Source organism: Hevea brasiliensis, chromosome 12 (genome assembly GCF_030052815.1).
Source record: "Hevea brasiliensis isolate MT/VB/25A 57/8 chromosome 12, ASM3005281v1, whole genome shotgun sequence".
Taxonomy (NCBI): domain Eukaryota; kingdom Viridiplantae; phylum Streptophyta; class Magnoliopsida; order Malpighiales; family Euphorbiaceae; genus Hevea; species Hevea brasiliensis.
Window position 1 is genome coordinate 9840927 of NC_079504.1, and position 20543 is coordinate 9861469.

The 20543-nt window shown below is 34.8% G+C and overlaps 2 protein-coding genes across 2 annotated transcripts in view; both read right to left on the minus strand.

Moving 5' to 3' along the window:
* The window catches only part of LOC131171314 (mitogen-activated protein kinase kinase kinase 1-like), a 53927-nt gene that overhangs the window by 20205 nt on the left and 13179 nt on the right, over positions 1-20543 (minus strand). The window lies entirely within an intron of this gene.
* Positions 17854-18901, minus strand: LOC131171098 (uncharacterized). The gene is made up of 2 exons (XM_058130549.1): positions 18206-18901; positions 17854-18158 (listed from the first exon to the last, which is right to left on the minus strand). The coding sequence occupies exons 1-2, from the start codon at positions 18669-18671 to the stop codon at positions 17854-17856; spliced, it is 771 nt and encodes a 256-aa protein (XP_057986532.1). The 5' UTR covers positions 18672-18901.

Genomic DNA, 20543 nt, shown 5'->3' on the forward strand with positions numbered 1-20543 from the left:
CCCTAACTTGTGCAAGCTGTTTGACTTACTTATGGTCATTTATGGGCTTTGATGTCTTCATAAGACTTGTAGATATGGGTCTTAACTATTCATGGTTAAAATTTCAGGTCAATTGGACCTGTTTTGAGTGAGTTAAGGCCTAAATACTAACTTCTGCCCAAATGGTCAATTTTCAGGCCTCATTTGCACTTAATCCGGATTTGGTCATTTTTCAAGCTACCTTGCAAGCAGAATTTTGGCAAGCTTCCTTCATGAAAGTTGGCACATTTTGTGCCTAGTTTCACCTCCAATTGGTCTCATACCAATTGGAGCCACACACTTAAAGTTATAGGCCTAAAATACAAACTGCCTTATTACAATTCTTGCATACATATCAAACATCACTTTTAACACTCACCAAACTTAACATTCAAACTAATTCTGGTTGTACCATGACCTAAACATAATTCACAACACATTATAGGTCATTTTGGCAACTTAAAATTACATTCAATGTGCATCAACAAGTGCAGAATTTGCCCAACTGAATTTACAACAATTTAACTCCATAACCAAGCTCATTCACATGTCCAACCTTCACACCACTATACATACATTCAAATTGCCATAACAACAAACATATTTTAACATCATTATTCCATAAACCAAGCATGAATTCCAGCATTCTTCAAGAGTTAACAAACTGCCACAATGGTACACTTACATTCCATTACTTTCCAAGCTTTAAATCTCATTTTACATTTACATATACTAAGTATACATTACCCAAATAATTTCTTACACAATATACATTTAATCAATCATTTAATTCACCATTTACAAGCACAATTAAACTGCCTTCAAGGTGTTTCCATGGCTGCCAAAAGTGCACATTCCCATTCAACATCAAAACTCAAAAATTTCTCCATAAATCAAACACCCATAACACCCTTACAAACTTTAACAAAGCAACAATCAAAAACTCAAACTTACCTATGGATGAGACTTCTTAAATCTTCACCAAAACTTGGTCTTCTTGCTGCCAATCTACTGCCCAAGTGGTGTAGACTAACTTTGATGAAGGAAGGTAGAAGGAAAGAAGCTTGAATCTCATATGCATGGAGCTTCAACCATGCGTCAATGGAGTTTTTTGTGAGCAAATTTTCTGCTGGTTCTAAGGTTGAAGATGAAGATGTATATTCTACCCAAATGAAGCTTTAGTGGTCCACTTAAATGAGTTAGTGGGCCACTATGTACGAATTAAATCATTGTTTATTCTAAGGTTCCATTTTTCCACATTTAACTCCTAATTTTTGCTATTTACATTAGGTACCACCAATTTAATTTTTCATGACATTTTCCAAGTGTAATATTATTTATTTTTAATGGAAATTTAGGTCAAAAGACAACTCGGGGTGTCAAATGACCACAATGCCCCTGTTCGGGTTGCATTCCCGATTTTTCGATAACACCGGGTTTTGTCCGTTTTTCGATTTCTCGCTTTTCTTTGTACTAATTATTTAATTTTTCTTTGATATTTCTAATGATATTGATGTCTCTTTAACTCTTAAAAATATTTTTCAGGGTTCCCCGCGGTCCAGGGCTAGTCAACGGTCCACGCCGTGACTTCCCGGTGCGGTCACCCATCGCTAGGGTTCTCGGCTCGCTTAACTTAGTTGCATTTCTTTACTATTATTTTTCCTTTATTTTTCTTGTATTTTCTTTTCTTGTATTTCATTATTTAATGTCTCCTCACTCATATCGAAGTGTAGTTCTAGGCATTCTAGCTGTCCGGACAACACTGGTCACCTAAAAGAGAACGCACTACCGAACTTAGGGGTGTTACAATTCTCCCCCCCTTAAAATAAATTTCGTCCACGAAATTTTTCCCAATAGCCATCTTACAATAGTCATACGTTTATTTTCTCCTTTCTATATGATCGTATAATCTTCTTTCTCTCGAATTTGTATAAGACTTTTAACAATCTAATACAATATTTAATTTGTTTGTATAACACCAATCTTCTCTTACTATTGTCCTGTCTAATATTTCGATTCATGTTCCTTCTTGAATGACCCTTGAGGTCATGTTAGAATCATTTATCTAGTCATTGGTCCTCTGACCATTCTAGTCCATAGTCTTCCTCATATTCGTAACATTTCTTTGTTATATTTGAACCAACTGTTCGAATTTTTACTTCCATAACTCTTTTTATCTGTCAATATTCTATAACTTACTTTCTTTTGTACTGAACTATAACTTTTCGATATTCTAACCTTTGAGTTTTAGATCCCTAAGTAGGATTTTCAAATTTATTTCTAACAATTAAATTCTTTCATGGCATAACTATACCAAAACAGATGCCGTTGGCAACTATTCTTATCTAGGTGTACTATCGGATAGTACGTAGCTCTACACAATAATCTCAAGTCAGTACTGTAATCTGCAGCTTACAGTATAAACATCAAGAACATTGCATAGTTACTACGATACATCCCAATAGATAAATTTTCCTATCTTTTATCATTTTCGAATTCACTAATATCCCGAACTTATTATGATTACAATATCATTAACAATTACTAACAGTGACATCCTTGCCCTCATTTAGAGCAATTCCATTACTGCATCTTACTTTTACGTCCCCTTGCCTTACATTAAATAGGCTCGCCAATTAGCTTTTTAATTTATGGTGTGTTAGAAAATACTTTTCGCCAATAAACTCTATCAAAACTAATTTCACTTATTATCACAATCCTTATTTTAAAGGGCTAATCACTAATGCATCAAAATTTATTCCCCTGTAAAGGAATAACAATAGAACATATAGTTCTAACACTAACATAAAAGTATGCACTCCTGTGTCAAACAATACATACTATTTGAGAAAGTACCGCAAATAATATCAAAAGTCTAAGTCTCTTCTCTCTCCAGATAGCGTATACTCCACCGAGCATCACCTGCTCGTGATTCACGATCGACTTCTAGGTGTACTACCCTACCTCTACCTTTTCCTCTACTAACTGATGGTGAACTCTTTGGGGTAGAAACTTGGGTTGATCCCTTTGGTGTAGTAAATGATCCAGAACGACATGGATTTGCACAATCCCTAGCAAAATGGCCAGTCTCTCCACAGTTAAAACATGTTCCTACGGCTCTATAACATACCACTCTATGTAGTTTACCACAATTTTCAAAAAGTCGATATTTCTGTGCATTCCAGGGTTTCTGTTGAGTTTTCTTATCGGATCGATGTGGTTTCATTCCGTAAGATCTATCTCTACCTGACTTCTTACTATCTCTCGTTGTATCCCCAAAGTTTTTCCTCTTTCCAAGAAGACCACTAGAACTTTGTTCTCTCGACTTTCCTCTTTTCTTTCTTCTCCGATTTCTTTTCTCAAAAGTCGCTTGATTCAATTCTTTCTAATTCTAGTGCTTGAGAAATAAGTTCAGAGAAGTTGTTATGTTTGAATCCGACCACTTGTAATCTGATACTAGGCTTCAAGCCGGTTTCAAACCTCTTACATCTCTCCCTACTGGTATAAAGTAGACTTACTGCATAAAGGCTCAAGTGGAAAAATTCCCTTTCATATTCAGCCACCTATCTACTCCTGCTTTGCACTTAGGAACTCTTGCGCTTCGATCTACATAAGCATCGTGACATATTTTTGTCTGAATTCCCGAGAAAGTCACTCCAGTGTTAGCACTCGCAGTTCTACCAAACTGGGGAATGGTTTTCCACTACCATAAGCATCCCCGTAGCAAAGATACCGAGTATTCAAATCTGAGCTCCTGCAGGTGTAATTCTTGAATACCCTATCCATCCTTTCTAACCACCGCTCGCTCTAGAGGATCTATCGTCCCTTGAACTCAGAGCCCCATATTTCATCAATTTCTCATATTGTCTAGCAGAAGACTGTGGTTGTACCACTGGTGTCTATATTGGGGCTTGAGTAGGCACATTACCAGCCATTTGTTGGAACATTGCAGCCATCTCACGAGCGAATCGAGTAGGGAATCGCAGATCGCAGGGCCGTGGAGCCGACCACCGACATTATGTAGGGCACTCACTCTATAGATTGATCGATCAACGATCACCCTCTTCCATACCAATGCGAGGATCTTAGACCTCCTAAACAATAACACAAGGAGATTTCCTCCCGTTAGTGCATATTTATAATGTAATGTACTGTATGTATCAGACAATGATATTGAGCAGTTTGTACTATGAAGAAAGAATATTCAAGCAACATGTGAAAACAGAATTTAAAAACTAGCTCGATACCACTAAAACATGTCACACCCTACCCTCTCAGAAGGCATAACATGATCCCGTAGTATACCTAATGAATTACCAACTTCGCCACCGATAACCCATTAAATACACTACAAGGGATTTTGAAACTTTTCTTACTTCTTTTACAAAGGTGAGCACTATTTACAGCTTGTTAAAAACCTTTTGAACCGAGGTGAATTAACTAACACATTTAGACTATTAGTAATTTCTATCAAAAATTTTGACAGAGTGCCCTCCGTAATTTGGATAAAATGCTTCTTCAAAAACTCAGAAAAGCACTTCAATATTTTTCTCAATCTCAAACTCTAGCATAATTCAACACAAATCCACAATAATTTTTCAAAGATCGAGATACAAGAAATATAATACAATTTTTACAAGTCCAAATAACTCATAATTTATTTTACAACTTTAATGTACAATTTTAATTTACAACTGCTCAAAACCAAGAACACTATATACATACAGTGAATATACATTACAATACAAAATGCAAACTATGGTATACTCAATATACCCGATGATCTTTCAGTGTAGTACTAGCAGCCTAGTCTGCTGCCCTGTCAGTCTGTCTACCTGTGACAGCAATGAAAAGCTATCGTTGAGTAAAATTTACTCAGTGGTGCACAATAACAATTTGAAATGCGATATATAAATCTTTTATTGACAATTCACAAATCAAATAAGTCACAAAATTTACAAAGTTCATATAATACAAATTTGATCAAATAACTGAGTAATACAGTTCTGCCAATCAATAACACAATTTGATCAAATAACTAAATAATACAGTTTTGCCAATCAATAATACCATTTGATCAAATAACTGAATAATACCGTTTTGCAAATCAATAACACAATTCGATCAAATAACTGAAGAATGCCATTTTGCAAATCAATAACACAATTCGATCAAATAACTGAAGAATACAGTTTTGCCAATTGATAACACAATTTAGGCCATGACACAATTTTTTTCACACATGTCGTGTTGTACACCACGACAAGACACACTCACCCCAATAATCGAAATCAATGAGGGAGGAAGCTAGCTGAATAATGAGTACTCATCCACACTCACCTCAGACTGACAAGTCAAAGAGGGAGGAACATAATCACACTCACCCTGCATCGATAAGTCAAAGAGGGAGGAATATATCACACTCACCCCATAAATGGAGGAGGAACATGGTAACAGTGTCATGCCAAGTGTGAATCAAAACAATTTCAAATCACAATATTTCATACAAACCATAAATCACATTTTATCTCAGTATTTCCATTTGCAAAGTTGGCAACACAATAATTTCCAAATAATATTCTCAAAACCAAAGCAATCAAAACTTATTCATAACTCATTTCTCCACATAAATTTGCTAGTAAAAGTAGTGAATATAAAAGTATTGTGCACGGACACAATTTAAAACTATAATGTTGAATTAAATTTTTAAGTAGAAAATGAGAAGTCAAAATTATTGTGCACAAACACAATTTAAAACAATAACATACAATTAATCATATGAAATATTATTCAGAGTAAAATCAGTTGAAAACTAGTTGTGCACAAACACAATTTAAAACAATAACATACAAATAATCGTAATTTATTTCAATTGAGAAATTCAAAAGAAATACTTATTGTGCACAAACATAATTTAAAACAATAACATATAAATAATCGTAATTTATTTCAATTGAAAAATTCAAAAGAAATACTTATTGTGCACAAACACAATTTAAAATAATAATATAGAAATAATCATAATTTATTTCAATTGAAAAATTCAGAAGAAATACTTATTATGCACAAACCTCTGATAACTGTCTCTTGGCTCTGACTCAGTGTTTCCTTCCCCTCCCTGAGTCTTTGCTAACTGAGAAACACAATTTGAAGTGTTTCATTACTCATTTAAACTGTCTCTAATGATAATGCTTGATAATTAATTCACTAAATTCATTTATTCGCTTAGTCAACCTACTATGTCGACCCTTGGTACATTCTAGGTAATTTAGGTTTTAATGTCATTAATATGTCACATTTGATAGTCTTTTAGGGTTGGTACATGTTACCAAATTCATTTCCGTGTATACTGCATTTTCTTGCGATTTGCTGGATTCTGGGATACTAGTTTGACCTAGCCGGACAACCTAGTTTCCTCTGTTTTCGGGTTTCGGTCAAAACTACAAACTTGTAGATCTATGTCTTATGGAACGCGGGGCAAAATTTCAGGTCATTCTGAGTTATGTAGGCCAAGTTATGGTCATTTTACTATTGCTGGTCAAATTGCACCAAAATTGGTCATTTTAGGTCACTTTAGGTCATTTTAGGTTCGGCCAGTTTTTGGACCCGAACTTGTGCAAGCTGTTTGACTTACTTATGGTCATTTCTGGGCTTTGGTGTCTTCATAAGACTTGTAGATATGGGTCTTAACTATTCATGGTTAAAATTTCAGATCAATTGGACCTGTTTTGAGTGATTTAAGGCCTAAACACTAACTTCTGCCCAAATTGTCAATTTTCAGGCCTCATTTGCACTTAATCCGGATTTGGTCATTTTTCAAGCTACCTTGCAAGCAGAATTTTGGCAAGCTTCCTTCATGAAAGTTGGCACATTTTGTGCCTAGTTTCACCTCCAATTGGTCTCATACCAATTGACCAATTGGAGCCACACACTTAAAGTTATAGGCCTAAAATACAAACTGCCTTATTGCAATTCTTGCATACATATCAAACATCACTTTTAACACTCACCAACCTTAACATTCAAACTAATTCTGGTTCTACCATGACCTAAACATAATTCACAACACATTATAGGTCATTTTGGCAGCTTACAATTACATTCAATGTGCACCAACAAGTGCAGAATTTGCCCAACTCAATTTACAACAATTTAACTCCATAACCAAGCTCATTCACATGTCCAACCTTCACACCACTATACATACATTCAAACTGCCATAACAACCAACACATTTTAACATCATTATTTCATAAACCAAGCATGAATTCCAGCATTCTTCAAGAGTTAACAAACTGCCACAATGGTACACTTACATTCCATTACTTTCCAAGCTTTAAATCTCATTTTACATTTACATATACTAAGTATACATTACCCAAATAATTTCCTACACAATATACATTTAATCAATCATTTAATTCACCATTTACAAGCACAATTAAACTGCCTTCAAGGTGTTTCCATGGCTGCCAAAAGTGCACATTCCCATTCAACATCAAAACTCAAAAATTTCTCCATAAATCAAACACCCATAACACCCTTACAAACTTTAACAAAGCAACAATCAAAAACTCAAACTTACCTATGGATGAGACTTCTTAAATCTTCACCAAAACTTGGTCTTCTTGCTGCCAATCTACTGCCCAAGTGGTGTAGACTAACTTTGATGAAGGAAGGTAGAAGGAAAGAAGCTTGAATCTCATATGCATGGAGCTTCAACCATGCGTCAATGGAGTTTTTTGTGAGCAAATTTTCTGCTGGTTCTAAGGTTGAAGATGAAGATGTATATTCTACCCAAATGAAGCTTTAGTGGTCCACTTAAATGAGTTAGTGGACCACTATGTAAGAATTAAATCATTGTTTATTTTAAGGTTCCATTTTTCCACATTTAACTCCCAATTTTTGCTGTTGACATTAGGTACCACCAATTTAATTTTTCATGACATTTTCCAAGTGTAATATTATTTATTTTTAATGGAAATTTAGGTCAAAAGACAACTCGGGGTGTCAAATGACCACAATGCCCTGCTCGTTGCATTCCCAATTTTTCGGTAACACCGGGTTTTGTCCGTTTTTCGATTTCTCGCTTTTCTTTGTACTAATTATTTAATTTTTCTTTGATATTTCTAATGATATTTCTACTTCAATTGATGTCTCTTTAACTCCTAAAAATATTTTTCAGGGTTTCCCGCAGTCCAGGGCTAGTCAACGGTCCACGCCGTGACTTCCCGGTGCGGTCACCCATCGCTAGGGTTCTTGGCTCGCTTAACTTAGTTGCATTTCTTTACTATTATTTTTCCTTTATTATTCTTGTATTTTCTTTTCTTGTATTTCATTATTTAATGTCTCCTCACTCATATCGAAGTGTAGTTCTAGGCATTCTAGCTGTCCGGACAACACTGGTCACCGGAACAGTAGAATGCACTACCGAACTTAGGGGTGTTACAATTCTCCCCCCCTTAAAATAAATTTCGTCCACGAAATTTTTCCCAATAGCCATCTTACAATAGTCATACGTTTATTTTCTCCTTTCTATATGATCGTATAATCTTCTTTCTCTCGAATTTGTATAAGACTTTTAACAATCTAATACAGCATTTAATTTGTTTGTATAACACCAATCTTTTCTTACTATTGTCCTGTCTAATATTTCGATTCATGTGCCTTCTTGAATGACCCTTGAGGTCATGTTAGAATCATTTATCTATTCATTGGTCCTCTGACCATTCTAGTCCATAGTCTTCCTCACATTCGTAACATTTCTTTGTTATATTTGAACCAACTGTTCGAATTTTTACTTCCATAACTCTTTTTATCTGTCAATATTCTATAACTTACTTTCTTTTGTACTGAACTATAACCTTTCAATATTCTAACCTTTGAGTTTTAGATCCCTAAGTAGGATTTTCAAACTTATTTCTAACAATTAAATTCTGTCATGGCATAACTATACCAAAACAGATGCCGTTGGCAACTATTCTTATCTAGGTGTACTATCGGATAGTACGTAGCTCTACACAATAATCTCAAGTCAGTACTATAATCTGCAGCTTACAGTATAAACATTAAGAACATTGCATAGTTACTATGATACATCCCAATAGATCAAATTTTCCTATCTTTTATCATTTTTGAATTCACTAATATCCCGAACTTATTATGATTACAATATCTATTAACAATTACTAACAGTGACATCCTTGCCCTTATCTAGAGCAATTCCGTTACTGCATCTTACTTTTACGTCCTCTTGCCTTACATTAAATAGGCTCGCCAATTAGCTTTATAATTTATGGTGTGTTAGAAAATACTTTTCGCCAATAAACTCTTTCAAAACTAATTTCACTTATTATCACAATCCTTATTTTAAAGGGCTAATCACTAATGCATCAAAATTTATTCCCCTGTAAAGGAATAACAATAGAACATATAGTTCTAACACTAACATAAAAGTATGCAGACCCCAGGTCAAACAATACATACTATTTGAGAAAGTACCAGCAATAATATCAAAAGTCTAAGTCTCTTCTCTCTGCCGTATAGCGTATAGTCCAGCTGGAGCATCACCCTGTTCTGGCTGATTCACAGTACTATGACTTCTAGGTGTACTACCCCTACCTCTACCTTTGCCTCTAATAACTGATTGTGAACTCTTTGGGGTAGAAACTTGGGTTGATCCCTTTGGTGTAGTAAATGATCCAGAACGACTGGATTTACACAATTCCTAGAAAAATGGCCAGTCTCTCCACAGTTAAAACATGCTCCTACGGCTCTATAACATACCCCACTATCTGGTTTACCACAAGTTTCATAAAGTCGATCCGACAAAGGCATTCTGGTTTCTGTTGAGTTTGCCGATCGGATCGAGGTGGTTTCATCCGTAAGATCTATCTCTACGGACTTCTTACTATCTCTGTTGTATCCCCAAAGTTTTTCCTCTTTCCAAGAAGACCACTAGAACTCGTTTCACCGACTTTCCTCTTTTTCTCTGCCTTCTCTCGATTTCTTTTCTCGTGTCGCCAGATTCAATTCTTTCTAATTCTAGTGCTTGAGAAATAAGTTCAGAGAAGTTGTTATGTTTGAATCCGACTACTTGTAATCTGATACTAGGCTTCAAGCTGGTTTCAAACCTCTTATATCTCTCCCTACTGGTAGAAAGTAGACTTACTGCATAATGGCTCAGGTGGAAAAATTCCCTTTCATATTCAGCACCGATCTACTCCTGTTTGCACTTAGGAACTCTTGCAGTTTCTGATCTACATTAGCATCAGGGACATATTTTTGTCTGAATTCCTTGAGAAAGTCACTCCAGGTTAGCACTGCAGGTTCTACCAAACTGTGGGGAATGGTTTTCCACCAGTCATAAGCATCCCCCTGTAGCAAAGATACTGAGTATTCAAATCAGCTCCTGCATGCAAGGCGCTTTCTTGAATACCCTATCCATCCTTTCTAACCATCGCTCGCTCTAGAGGATCTATCGTCCCCTTGAACTCAGAGCCCCATATTTCATCAATTTGTCATATTGTCTAGCGTAAGATCGTGGTTGTACCATCGTGTCTCAGATTGGGGCTTGAGTAGGCACATTACCACCATTTGTTGGAACATTGCGACCATCTCACGAGCGAATCGAAAGCAGAATCGCAGATCATGGGGCCGGTGCGCTAGACCATCGACATTATGTAGGGTCAGCATCCCCTTGCACCTCAGCCTCTATATATTGATTGACTGAACGATCACCCTCTTCCACAGTCAATGCGAGGATCTTAGACCTCCTAAACAATAACACAAGGAGATTTCCTCCCGTTAGTGCATATTTATAATGTAATGTACTGTATGTATCAGACAATGATATTGAGCAGTTGTACTATGAAGAAAGAATATTCAAGTAACATGTGAAAATATAATTTAAAAAAAACTAGCTCTGATACCACTAAAACATGTCACACCCTACCCCTCTGTAAGGCATAACATGATCCCGTAGTATACCTAATAAATTACCAACTTCGCCTACTGATAACCCATTAAATACACTACAAGGGATTTTCAGAAACTTTTCTTACTTCTTTTACAGTGGTGAGCACTATTTACAGGTGTTAAAAACCTTTTTGAACTGAGGTGAATTAACTAACACATTTAGACTATTAGTAATTTCTGAAAAAAATTTTGGCAGAGTACCCTCTGTAATTTGGATAAAAGTTCTTCAAAAACTCAGAAAGCACTTCAATATTTTTCTCAATCTCAAACTCTAGCATAATTCAACACAAATCCACAATAATTTTTCAAAGACTGAGATACAAGAAATATAATACAATTTTTACAAGTCCAAATAACTCATAATTTATTTTACAACTTTAATGTACAATTTTAATTTACAACTACTCAAAACCAAGAACACTATATACATACAGTGAATATACATTACAATACAAAATGCAAACTATGGTATACTCAATATACCCGATGATCTTTCAGTGTAGTACTAGCAGCTAGTCTCGCCTGTCGATCTGTCTACTGCGATAAAGAATGAAAAGCTATCGCTGAGTAAAATTTACTCAGTGGTGCACAATAACAATTTGAAATGCGATATATAAATCTTTTATTGACAATTCACAAATCAAATAATTCACAAAATTTACAAAGTTCATATAATACAAATTTGATCAAATAACTGAGTAACACAGTTCTGCCAATCAATAACACAATTTGATCAAATAACTGAATAATACAGTTTTGCCAATCAATAATGCCATTTGATCAAATAACTGAATAATACCATTTTGCAAATCAATAACACAATTCGATCAAATAACTGAAGAATGCCGTTTTGCAATTCGATCTTTTTCATGAACCACTCTTGTCTATCCAATCTATTAATCAACATATCCATCTTTGCATTGTGTTCAGCCATAATTCCCTTTTGCAATTCATGAGATTTTTCTAAAATACTCAAGGTCAGTCCACTCATTTCTTTTATTTCCTTCATCATGTCTAGATTTGCTTTACTGATTTTCACAAAATCTGACATTTTCAGCTTCATTTTCTCTTTCTTCTTAGAGCTTTCCCTTCATCTATCTTAGAACTCTTTTCTTTCAACTTGCTTAGTGGGATGTCCGATTCTGTTTCAGAATCTGATTCTGATTCTGATTCAATCTCAATCTCAGTCTCTTTTTCTTGCTTTTTGTCTTCTTTCTTACTCTTTTTTCTACCATCATCAGCCTTGAATATCTCCTTAATGGGGATAGGATTGCTAAACTTCTTTTCTTTGCTCAAATCAACTCCCAAAGCTTGAAATATAAGAGTCAAAGGCATAGCATATGGCAACCTTCTATGCTTACTAGACTTAGCAATCACTTTAAAAATCAAAAATGGCAAATTAAATCTGATTTTGTTAACCAAGTGCCACATAATGCATAGATCAAGGCTATTTGCATATGAATGACTACCACTTCTAGGATTGAGCAAATATCGAATGAAGGATTGTAGAATCCTAAAATTTTGAGGCACTAAACTGATGTTGGTCATTTCATTTTCAGGTGTACCCTCCGGAAAAATTGATAATTGAAATGCCTTCTCATCATATCCTTCAAGCTTCCTAGAATCTTTGAAGGTTCCAATCCTATTTCCATCATTTGGTAGGTTTAAAACAGAGGCTAAGAATTCAACATCAACAATCTGACTTTTCTTCTTAATTCTCACACTAAAACTTTCTCCTTTAACAACTTCTTTCATACTTCCATAAAATTCTTGAATCAAATAAGGATAATAATATTCATTCAACTCAGAAAATTCCATCCAACCTTGAAAAGTAAATAATTCTTCAAATTCATAAGGCAAGTCAGAAAATGAATCCCATTTAATGTACCTTGGCTCAAAAATATTTTGTTGCACAAAGGGTTTCGAAGCAGGGGCCTTTTCCATTTTCTTCTTTTTCGCAGAAGGCTCTGACCCAGCAATACCCTTTCCCTTTCTTTTTCTTGCTTGTTCTGCCACTGTCTCTATTTCGTCATTACTGTTCTCAACTTCAGTTCCTTCTTCTCTTTCTTTTTCGGAACTAGCAGCAGCTTTCATAGCATCACCCATGAATTTTTAAGGTTTGGTAGACACTTGTTTTACCCTTGCCATCGATCCTTGAAAAATTTCAATGAGAAGTAGCGGCTTAAGGAAGAACAAGATTTTACCGTTTAGGGATTTTGAGAAAGAAAATTGGGGATTTCTGGTTTTGAGAGTAATTTGGGGTTTCTAAGAGAGTGGAGAATCAACTTGCAGCAGAGAAATGAGGGAGTTTTAGATTGATTAAAGTGATATGCAGCAGTTACACAAAAAAAATTTTCAAATTTTAAAATTATGTACAATTTTTCGTGGAGAACCGGGAATCCCTTTTTGCGAAAACCCAATTTTACCCTTTGAAGACATAAAAAGAGCATAACTATGGTCAGGGGTATATTTGTCAAAATAGATTACTAAGAGAGCGAAAATACCCATTAGAAAGAAAGTAATTTTAAATCAGGCGCGTTTTGTCAATTGTACACAGAGGCAAAATTAGTTAACTAATTTTGAAACCCAGTTGGCTAAATATTACACAGGTATAAAACTAGACAACTGCAGTGAGAAAGTAGTTAACTAAAAACACATGTACGTAGAATATAGTACTAACAACATATTTACCCAATTTATGCACCAAATTCATATCAAATGCAATAAATATCATTCAATAGCTTCACTCTTGCCAAGTTCTCTTCTAATCCTACAAAAGTTTTCCTCATTTAGTGGTTTTGTAAAAATATCTGCAAGTTGTTGTTCTGTAGGAACAAACTCTAACTTAATGTCACCATTTTGAACATGATCTCTAATAAAGTGATGTCTAATTTCTATGTGCTTTGATCTAGAGTGTTGGACTGGATTTTTAGTTAGGTTGATGGCACTAGTATTATCACACCTTATAGGAACATGATCAACCTTTATACCAAAATCTTCTAATTGTTGCTTCATCCATAGAATTTGAGCAACACAACTTCCTGCAGCAATGTATTCTACTTCAGCAGTAGAAAGAGCTACAGAAGTTTGTTTCTTACTATGCCAAGATACTAAGGCATGACCTAGAAATTGGCAAGTACCCGAAGTACTCTTTCTATCCAATCTACTTCCAAAGAAAGTCGTAATCACTATATCCAACTAGATCAAATGTGTCGCATTTAGGATACCATAAACCAATTGAGTGTGTGCCAATGAGGTATTTGAAAATCCTTTTGACAGCAATTAAATGAGATTCCTTAGGACATGATTGAAACCGAGCACACAAACACACACTAAAGTGAATGTCAGGTCTAGATGCAGTTAAATATAAAAGTGAGCCAATCATGCCTCTAAATAGCTTTTGATCAACATCTTTACCTTTTTCATCCTTTTCCAACTTGATGGTGGAGCTCATAGGAGTCCCAATACTCTTCAAATCATCCATCTTGAATTTTTTTAGCATATCTTTGATGTACTTGGATTGATTAATGAAGATGCCACCATTGAGTTGCTTAATTTGTAGTCCAAGGAAAAAGGTAAGTTCTCCCATCATGCTCATCTCAAATTCATTTTGCATCATCTTAGAGAAGCATTTACATAGAGAAGCATTAGTAGCACCAAAAATAATGTCACCAACATAAATTTGAACGATAAGCATATCATGTTTATGTGTTTTTGTGAAGAGTGTGTTGTCTACTTTTCCTCTTTGGAAACCATTATCTAAAAGAAACTTACTAAGCCTCTCATACCAAGCTCTAAAGGCTTGCTTCAATCCATATAAAGCCTTAGTGAGTTTATAAACATGATCAGGAAATTCATAGTTTTCAAAGCCTGGTGGTTGTTCAACATAAACTTCTTCCTCAATATAACCATTCAAGAATGCACTCTTAACATCCATTTGATAGAGCATAAAATTTTTATAACATGCAAATGCACACAACATTCTAATGGCTTCAATTCTAGCAACAGGAGCAAAAGTCTCATCAAAATCAATACCTTCCTCTTGATTATATCCTTGAGCCACTAATCTAGCCTTATTTCTAATGACATATCCTTTATCATCCATTTTGTTCCTAAAAACCCACTTGGTACCAATGATAGAATAATTTCTAGGCCTAGGAACAAGTTTCCATACTTTATTTCTCTCAAATTGATTGAGTTCTTCTTGCATAGCAAGAATCCAACTCTCATCACTTTGAGCTTCATTATAAGACTTTGGTTCAAGTTGAGAAACAAATGCAACATTACTAAAGTATTTTCCAAGTTGAGCTCTTGTCATCATTTTTTGTGAAGGGCTATCAATTATGTCCTCCTTTGGATGATCTCTATGATATCTCCATTCTCGAGGTAGGTCATCATGATGTGGTTCATCAATTTGGAGTTCTTCAATATTGGGCAATACTTCTTGATCACTTTCTTGATCTTTCTCATTAGCATCTTTATTGTCAATATCATTCCCAATTGCACTTTGGGGCTCAATAGGTTGACTTTGTTGCTTTTGAGTCTCATCCTTTTTTTTTTCCAAAAATTTCACCTAGTTCATCATCATCACAAACAATCTTTCTTTCCAAGAAGTTATTAGTTTCATCAAATATAACATGAATGGTTTTCTCAACTAACAAAGTTCTCCTATTAAAGACTCGATAAGCTTTGCTATGCATTGAATATCCTAGAAAAATACCTTCATCTGATTTTACATCAAACTTTTTGAGATTATCTTTCTTATTGTTCAAAATATAACACTTACAACCAAATGCACGAAAGTAAGAAATGTTAGGCTTCCTCCCTTTCCATAATTCATAAGAGGTTTTCTTTAAGAGTGGCCTAATCATTGCTCTATTCAAGATATAGCAAGCAGTGTTTATGGCTTCTGCCCAAAAATATTTTGGAAGACTATGTTCACTAAGCATTGTTCTTGCCATTTCTTGTAAAGTTCTATTTTTCCTCTCTACAACTCCATTTTGTTGTGGGGTTCTAGGAGCTGAAAAGTTATGAAAAATGCCATTGTTTGAACAAAATTCATCAAAAGATTGGTTTTCAAACTCTCTCCCATGATCACTTCTAATGGAGGAAATGGGTAAGCCTTTTTCACTTTGTACTTTCTTACAAAAAGATATAAATACACTAAAAGTTTCATCCTTATGTGCAAGAAAATATGTCCATGTATACCTAGTGTAATCATCTACTATGACCAAGGTATACGCTTTACCACCAAGACTAATAGGTGTAATAGGACCAAACAAATCAAGATGTAATAACTCAAGAGGTCTAGATGTTGAAATAACACTCTTTGATTTGAAAGAAACTTTGGTTTGTTTCCCAAGAGAACAAGGCTTGCAAACATGGTCTTTTTCAAAGTTAATTTTTGGCAAACCTTTAACAAGGTCATATCTTAAAAGTTTTGAAATCACATACATACTAGCATGACCAAGTCTTCTATGCCACAACCAACTATCTTCTTCAAGAGATACAAGGCATCTTTCATTTCCATTTTCAATAATATTCAAATCAAGCAAATATACATTTTCACTTCTAGGTGCAATGAATAATGTATGATCATTATGCAAACTTCTAATCTCACAATGTGTAGAATTAAAAGTAACTTTGTAACCTTTGTCACATAATTGACTTACACTAAGGAGATTAAATTTCAAACCTTCAACTAATGCGACATCCTTTACGCTTGGATTTTTCCTAATAGAGCCACTTCCAATGATGTAAACTTTGCCTTTGTCCCCAAATCTCACATGTCCACCACTTTTCAAGGTGAGGTTTGAAAATTTTTCTTTGTCTCCAGTCATGTGTCTTGAACAAGCACTATCAACATACCATTGTTCACACTCTTGCTTGCTTCTAAAACATACCTGAAATTTATTGACTATTTCTTAGGTACCCAAGCAAGTTTGGGTCCTTGAGGGTTAGAGACATTAGGAATTGTTCCTTTAGGCACCCATATCCTTTTTACTTTTGAGGAACCTTTCCTTATGGGACAATGACTAACCATATGACCATTTTGGTTACAGTAAAAGCAAATGACATTGGATAATGAATGAGATGAAGCTTTTACCAAGAAATTTTTGTATTTTCCATAGTGCGTGAATCCATCATAACCAAGACCAGATTTTTGATTTGATAATCTTTGAGAACCAAGTAACGTATCAAGAATTTGTGTGCCATTTGTGAATTTAGCTAAATCATTTGTCAAAGATTCCACCTTAGTTTCTAAAATCCTGTTTTTCTCAATGAGTTTTTCACAAGCAATTTTTGAATCTTCTAACTCCTTATTCAGCTCATCAAACAAGAGCATTTGATTTTTATAAAATTTATTTTCTTGTACAACAATGCTCATAGAATCATTTTCAGCTCTTAAGGAAGCAATTTCTTTATTTAAAGCAGAACATTTTTTCTTATAAACTTTGTATTCTTCATATAATTTGGCAAATGCTTCTTCATAATCCTCAATACTAAGAGAGTCAGAATTATTTACCTCAGCGTTGATTTCTCTTTGTTGGGAACTTTATGGTTTATCCTCTCCTAGAGCCATGAGACAAATGTGTGCAACCTCCTTGTCACTAGAGTTATCACTTGAGGAATAATCACTATCCATCCAACCAGCAACCAAGGCTTTCTTGCTCTTGTCCTTTGAATTCTTCTTTTTCAGTTTAGGACAATTTTGCTTGATGTGACCAGGTTTGTTGCATTCAAAGCATTTAATCTCACTTTGATCTTTGCTTCTTTCACCTTTGGGAGAATATTTCTTCAGGAATTTCTTATATTTTGAACCTTCCTTTTTGAATGCTTTCTTGAATCTTCTTGTAATCACGGCAAGATCATCTTCATCACTTGAACAATTGAGTCATCACTTGAGGCAACCTTAAAAGCTATAGTTTTCCTTAATTCATCCTCTTGGCTTGACTTTAAGGCAATTCCTCTCTTTTTCTTTTCATCATCTACATTGCTCTTGCTCTTGTCATAAAGCATTTCATGAGCAATAAGAGAACCAATCAGCTCATCATAAGTGAATTTGGAGAAATCTTTGGTGTCAAAGATCACCGTAACTTTTGTTTCCCATGATTTAGGTAGTGACCTCAAGACTTTCTTGACTAACTCTTCTTCAGTGAATTCTTTTTCAAGAGCTTTGAGAACATTCACGGATCAAGAAATCTTGTGCTCATTTCTGAAATGGTTTCTCCAGGTTTCATCTCAAATAGTTCATATTCCCGAACAAGCCTATTTGCTTTTGATTCCTTCACTTGATTAGTCCCTTCATATGTGACTTCAAGTTTATCCCACACTTCTTTTGCAGATGCACAACCTGAAATACGATTATACTCAGTTGCATCAAGTGCACAATGAAGAATGTTTAAAGCTTTAGCATTTGAAGAAACTTTCTTCCAATCAAGTTCATTATATTCATCTTCTAGTTTTTCTCTATAACCATCAGCATGCAATTCTAATGGAATTTCAGGACCTTTAACAATTCTTTGCCATGCTTCAATATCAACAGATTGAATAAAATTTCTCATCCTCACTTTCCAAAAAGAATAATTAGAACCATTAAACAAAGGTGGTCTAGTGATAGAGTGTCCTTCAGCTAAAGGTGCAGGGATACCAGCTGTGTTAGATGTGCCAGCCATTGTAGGATCTCTCTAAGGTGTTTAAACCTCAAGCAAGAGAGACAAGCTCTGATACCAATTTGTTGTCCCAAAGAAAGTGACCAAGAGGGGGGTGAATTGGACACTTTAGACAATTTTTCAGTCCTTGCTCAAGACTTAATGAAAAATTGAGGCTTTGCACTTCTATGTATGTGTATAACTCTGTTCCTAGGATGTAATTTAAGTAATCAATCAAGTTATGCACAAATACTAGCTCATACACAAAATAATTACTTGATATCAAGTGTATTTTCTCACATATAATTTAGAGTTTGCAATATTAGCTCAATAAAACAAATTCTCAACACATTCAATATATAATCAGAAAATCAAAGTGCTGAAAATTAAAGAGTTAAGGGAAGAAGAGAATCAAACACAATGTTTATAGTGGTTCAGCTCTCTTGGCCTACATCTACTCTTCCCAAAGTCTCACTTTGAGAGTCACTCCACTATTTGATCTTTTCAACAGGCAAGATTCAAAGCCTTTACAATATCAACAAGCTTCCCAGGTGCTTGAGGACCTTTACAACGTCTTTGCTTCCCACAAAAGACCAGAAGCTTCACAAGGTGCTTGAAAACCTTCCACAAGCGTGTCCTCACACTTACACAACCTTAAATAGGTTTTGGTGTAGAAGAAATCACTCTCAATAACTCTCAAATACAGAATTTAATGCTAGAAGATTGAGAGAGAAGATTTGCTACTCAAGCTCAAGAGTAATTGAATGAAAGCTTTAAAAATCACAATAAATTCACTATGAATAAGAACACTTTCATTAGTTAGAATTGTAGTAAATGATGCCTTTTATAGGTGCTTTTCATTGCCAAAAACGTCTGCTGGAGAGTGTGTCCAACGGCTCTTTAATTTTCAAAAAACTAGCCGTTATTACTTAGAAAGTCGTGTAGCAGAGTTGAGTCAGGTCAGGTCATAAAAATAGTTAACTAAAATTTTCACCGGTTAACTAGTTTTGTAAGATAGAGAATTTTAGACATCAAAACTAGTTAACTAATTTTTGCAACGGGTTAACTAATTTCGCTACTGCCTAACTTAAAAATTGAAATTTTGAGTTTTTGAAGAAAGGTTGTAAAAATTATTTTGACCATTTAAAAACCTTAGGAATGATATAAAAACACTTTCTAAACCCTTGAATCTAAAAACAAAATTGATTTTAGGTCTCAAATGGCATAAATTCTCCAATCTTGTACAATGGACCTAAAAACTTAACTTCTATCCTATTTCTTCATGGACTTTGATTTGTTTTGTGTTATACAAGATAATAAACTCCTTTTATATCAGCCATGTCAATAGAATAGTCCTTCCATCAATGTCTTTGCATATCATGACCTATAAAATTACTTCAAATACTTATGCACAAAAGGTTAATGTATATTTCATTAAGTTTTGTTATCATCAAAATCAAGCTCATTTTAGCTTACAGGGCCTACAAATAGAATTTCTAACAAAATATCAATGGAAATTTTCTATTACACATAAATATATTATGTAAATGGAAGAGTGGAAATACCTTTTATTAATAAAAACATGTACAAGATACATACTAAATGATATGCTCTAGGGCATACTACTAACAGATTTTTCTCAAGAGAGCACGCTTAACCCTAGAGTTCTTCAAACTCTCCAGGTCATTCCACCTAAAGGCACCTCTAGTGATTAGTTCCCTCATTTTATATATCATTACTTTTTGAACCCAAGACCATCTCCATGCTTTGCCAATGTAGGATTTGCCTAAGGGACCTTTAAAAAGGCGCCTTTTGGTGCAATGACTTGGAGAGTTAGAAGAACTCTAGGGTTAAGCGTGCTCGCTTGAGAGATATCCTAGGATCGGTGACCTACTA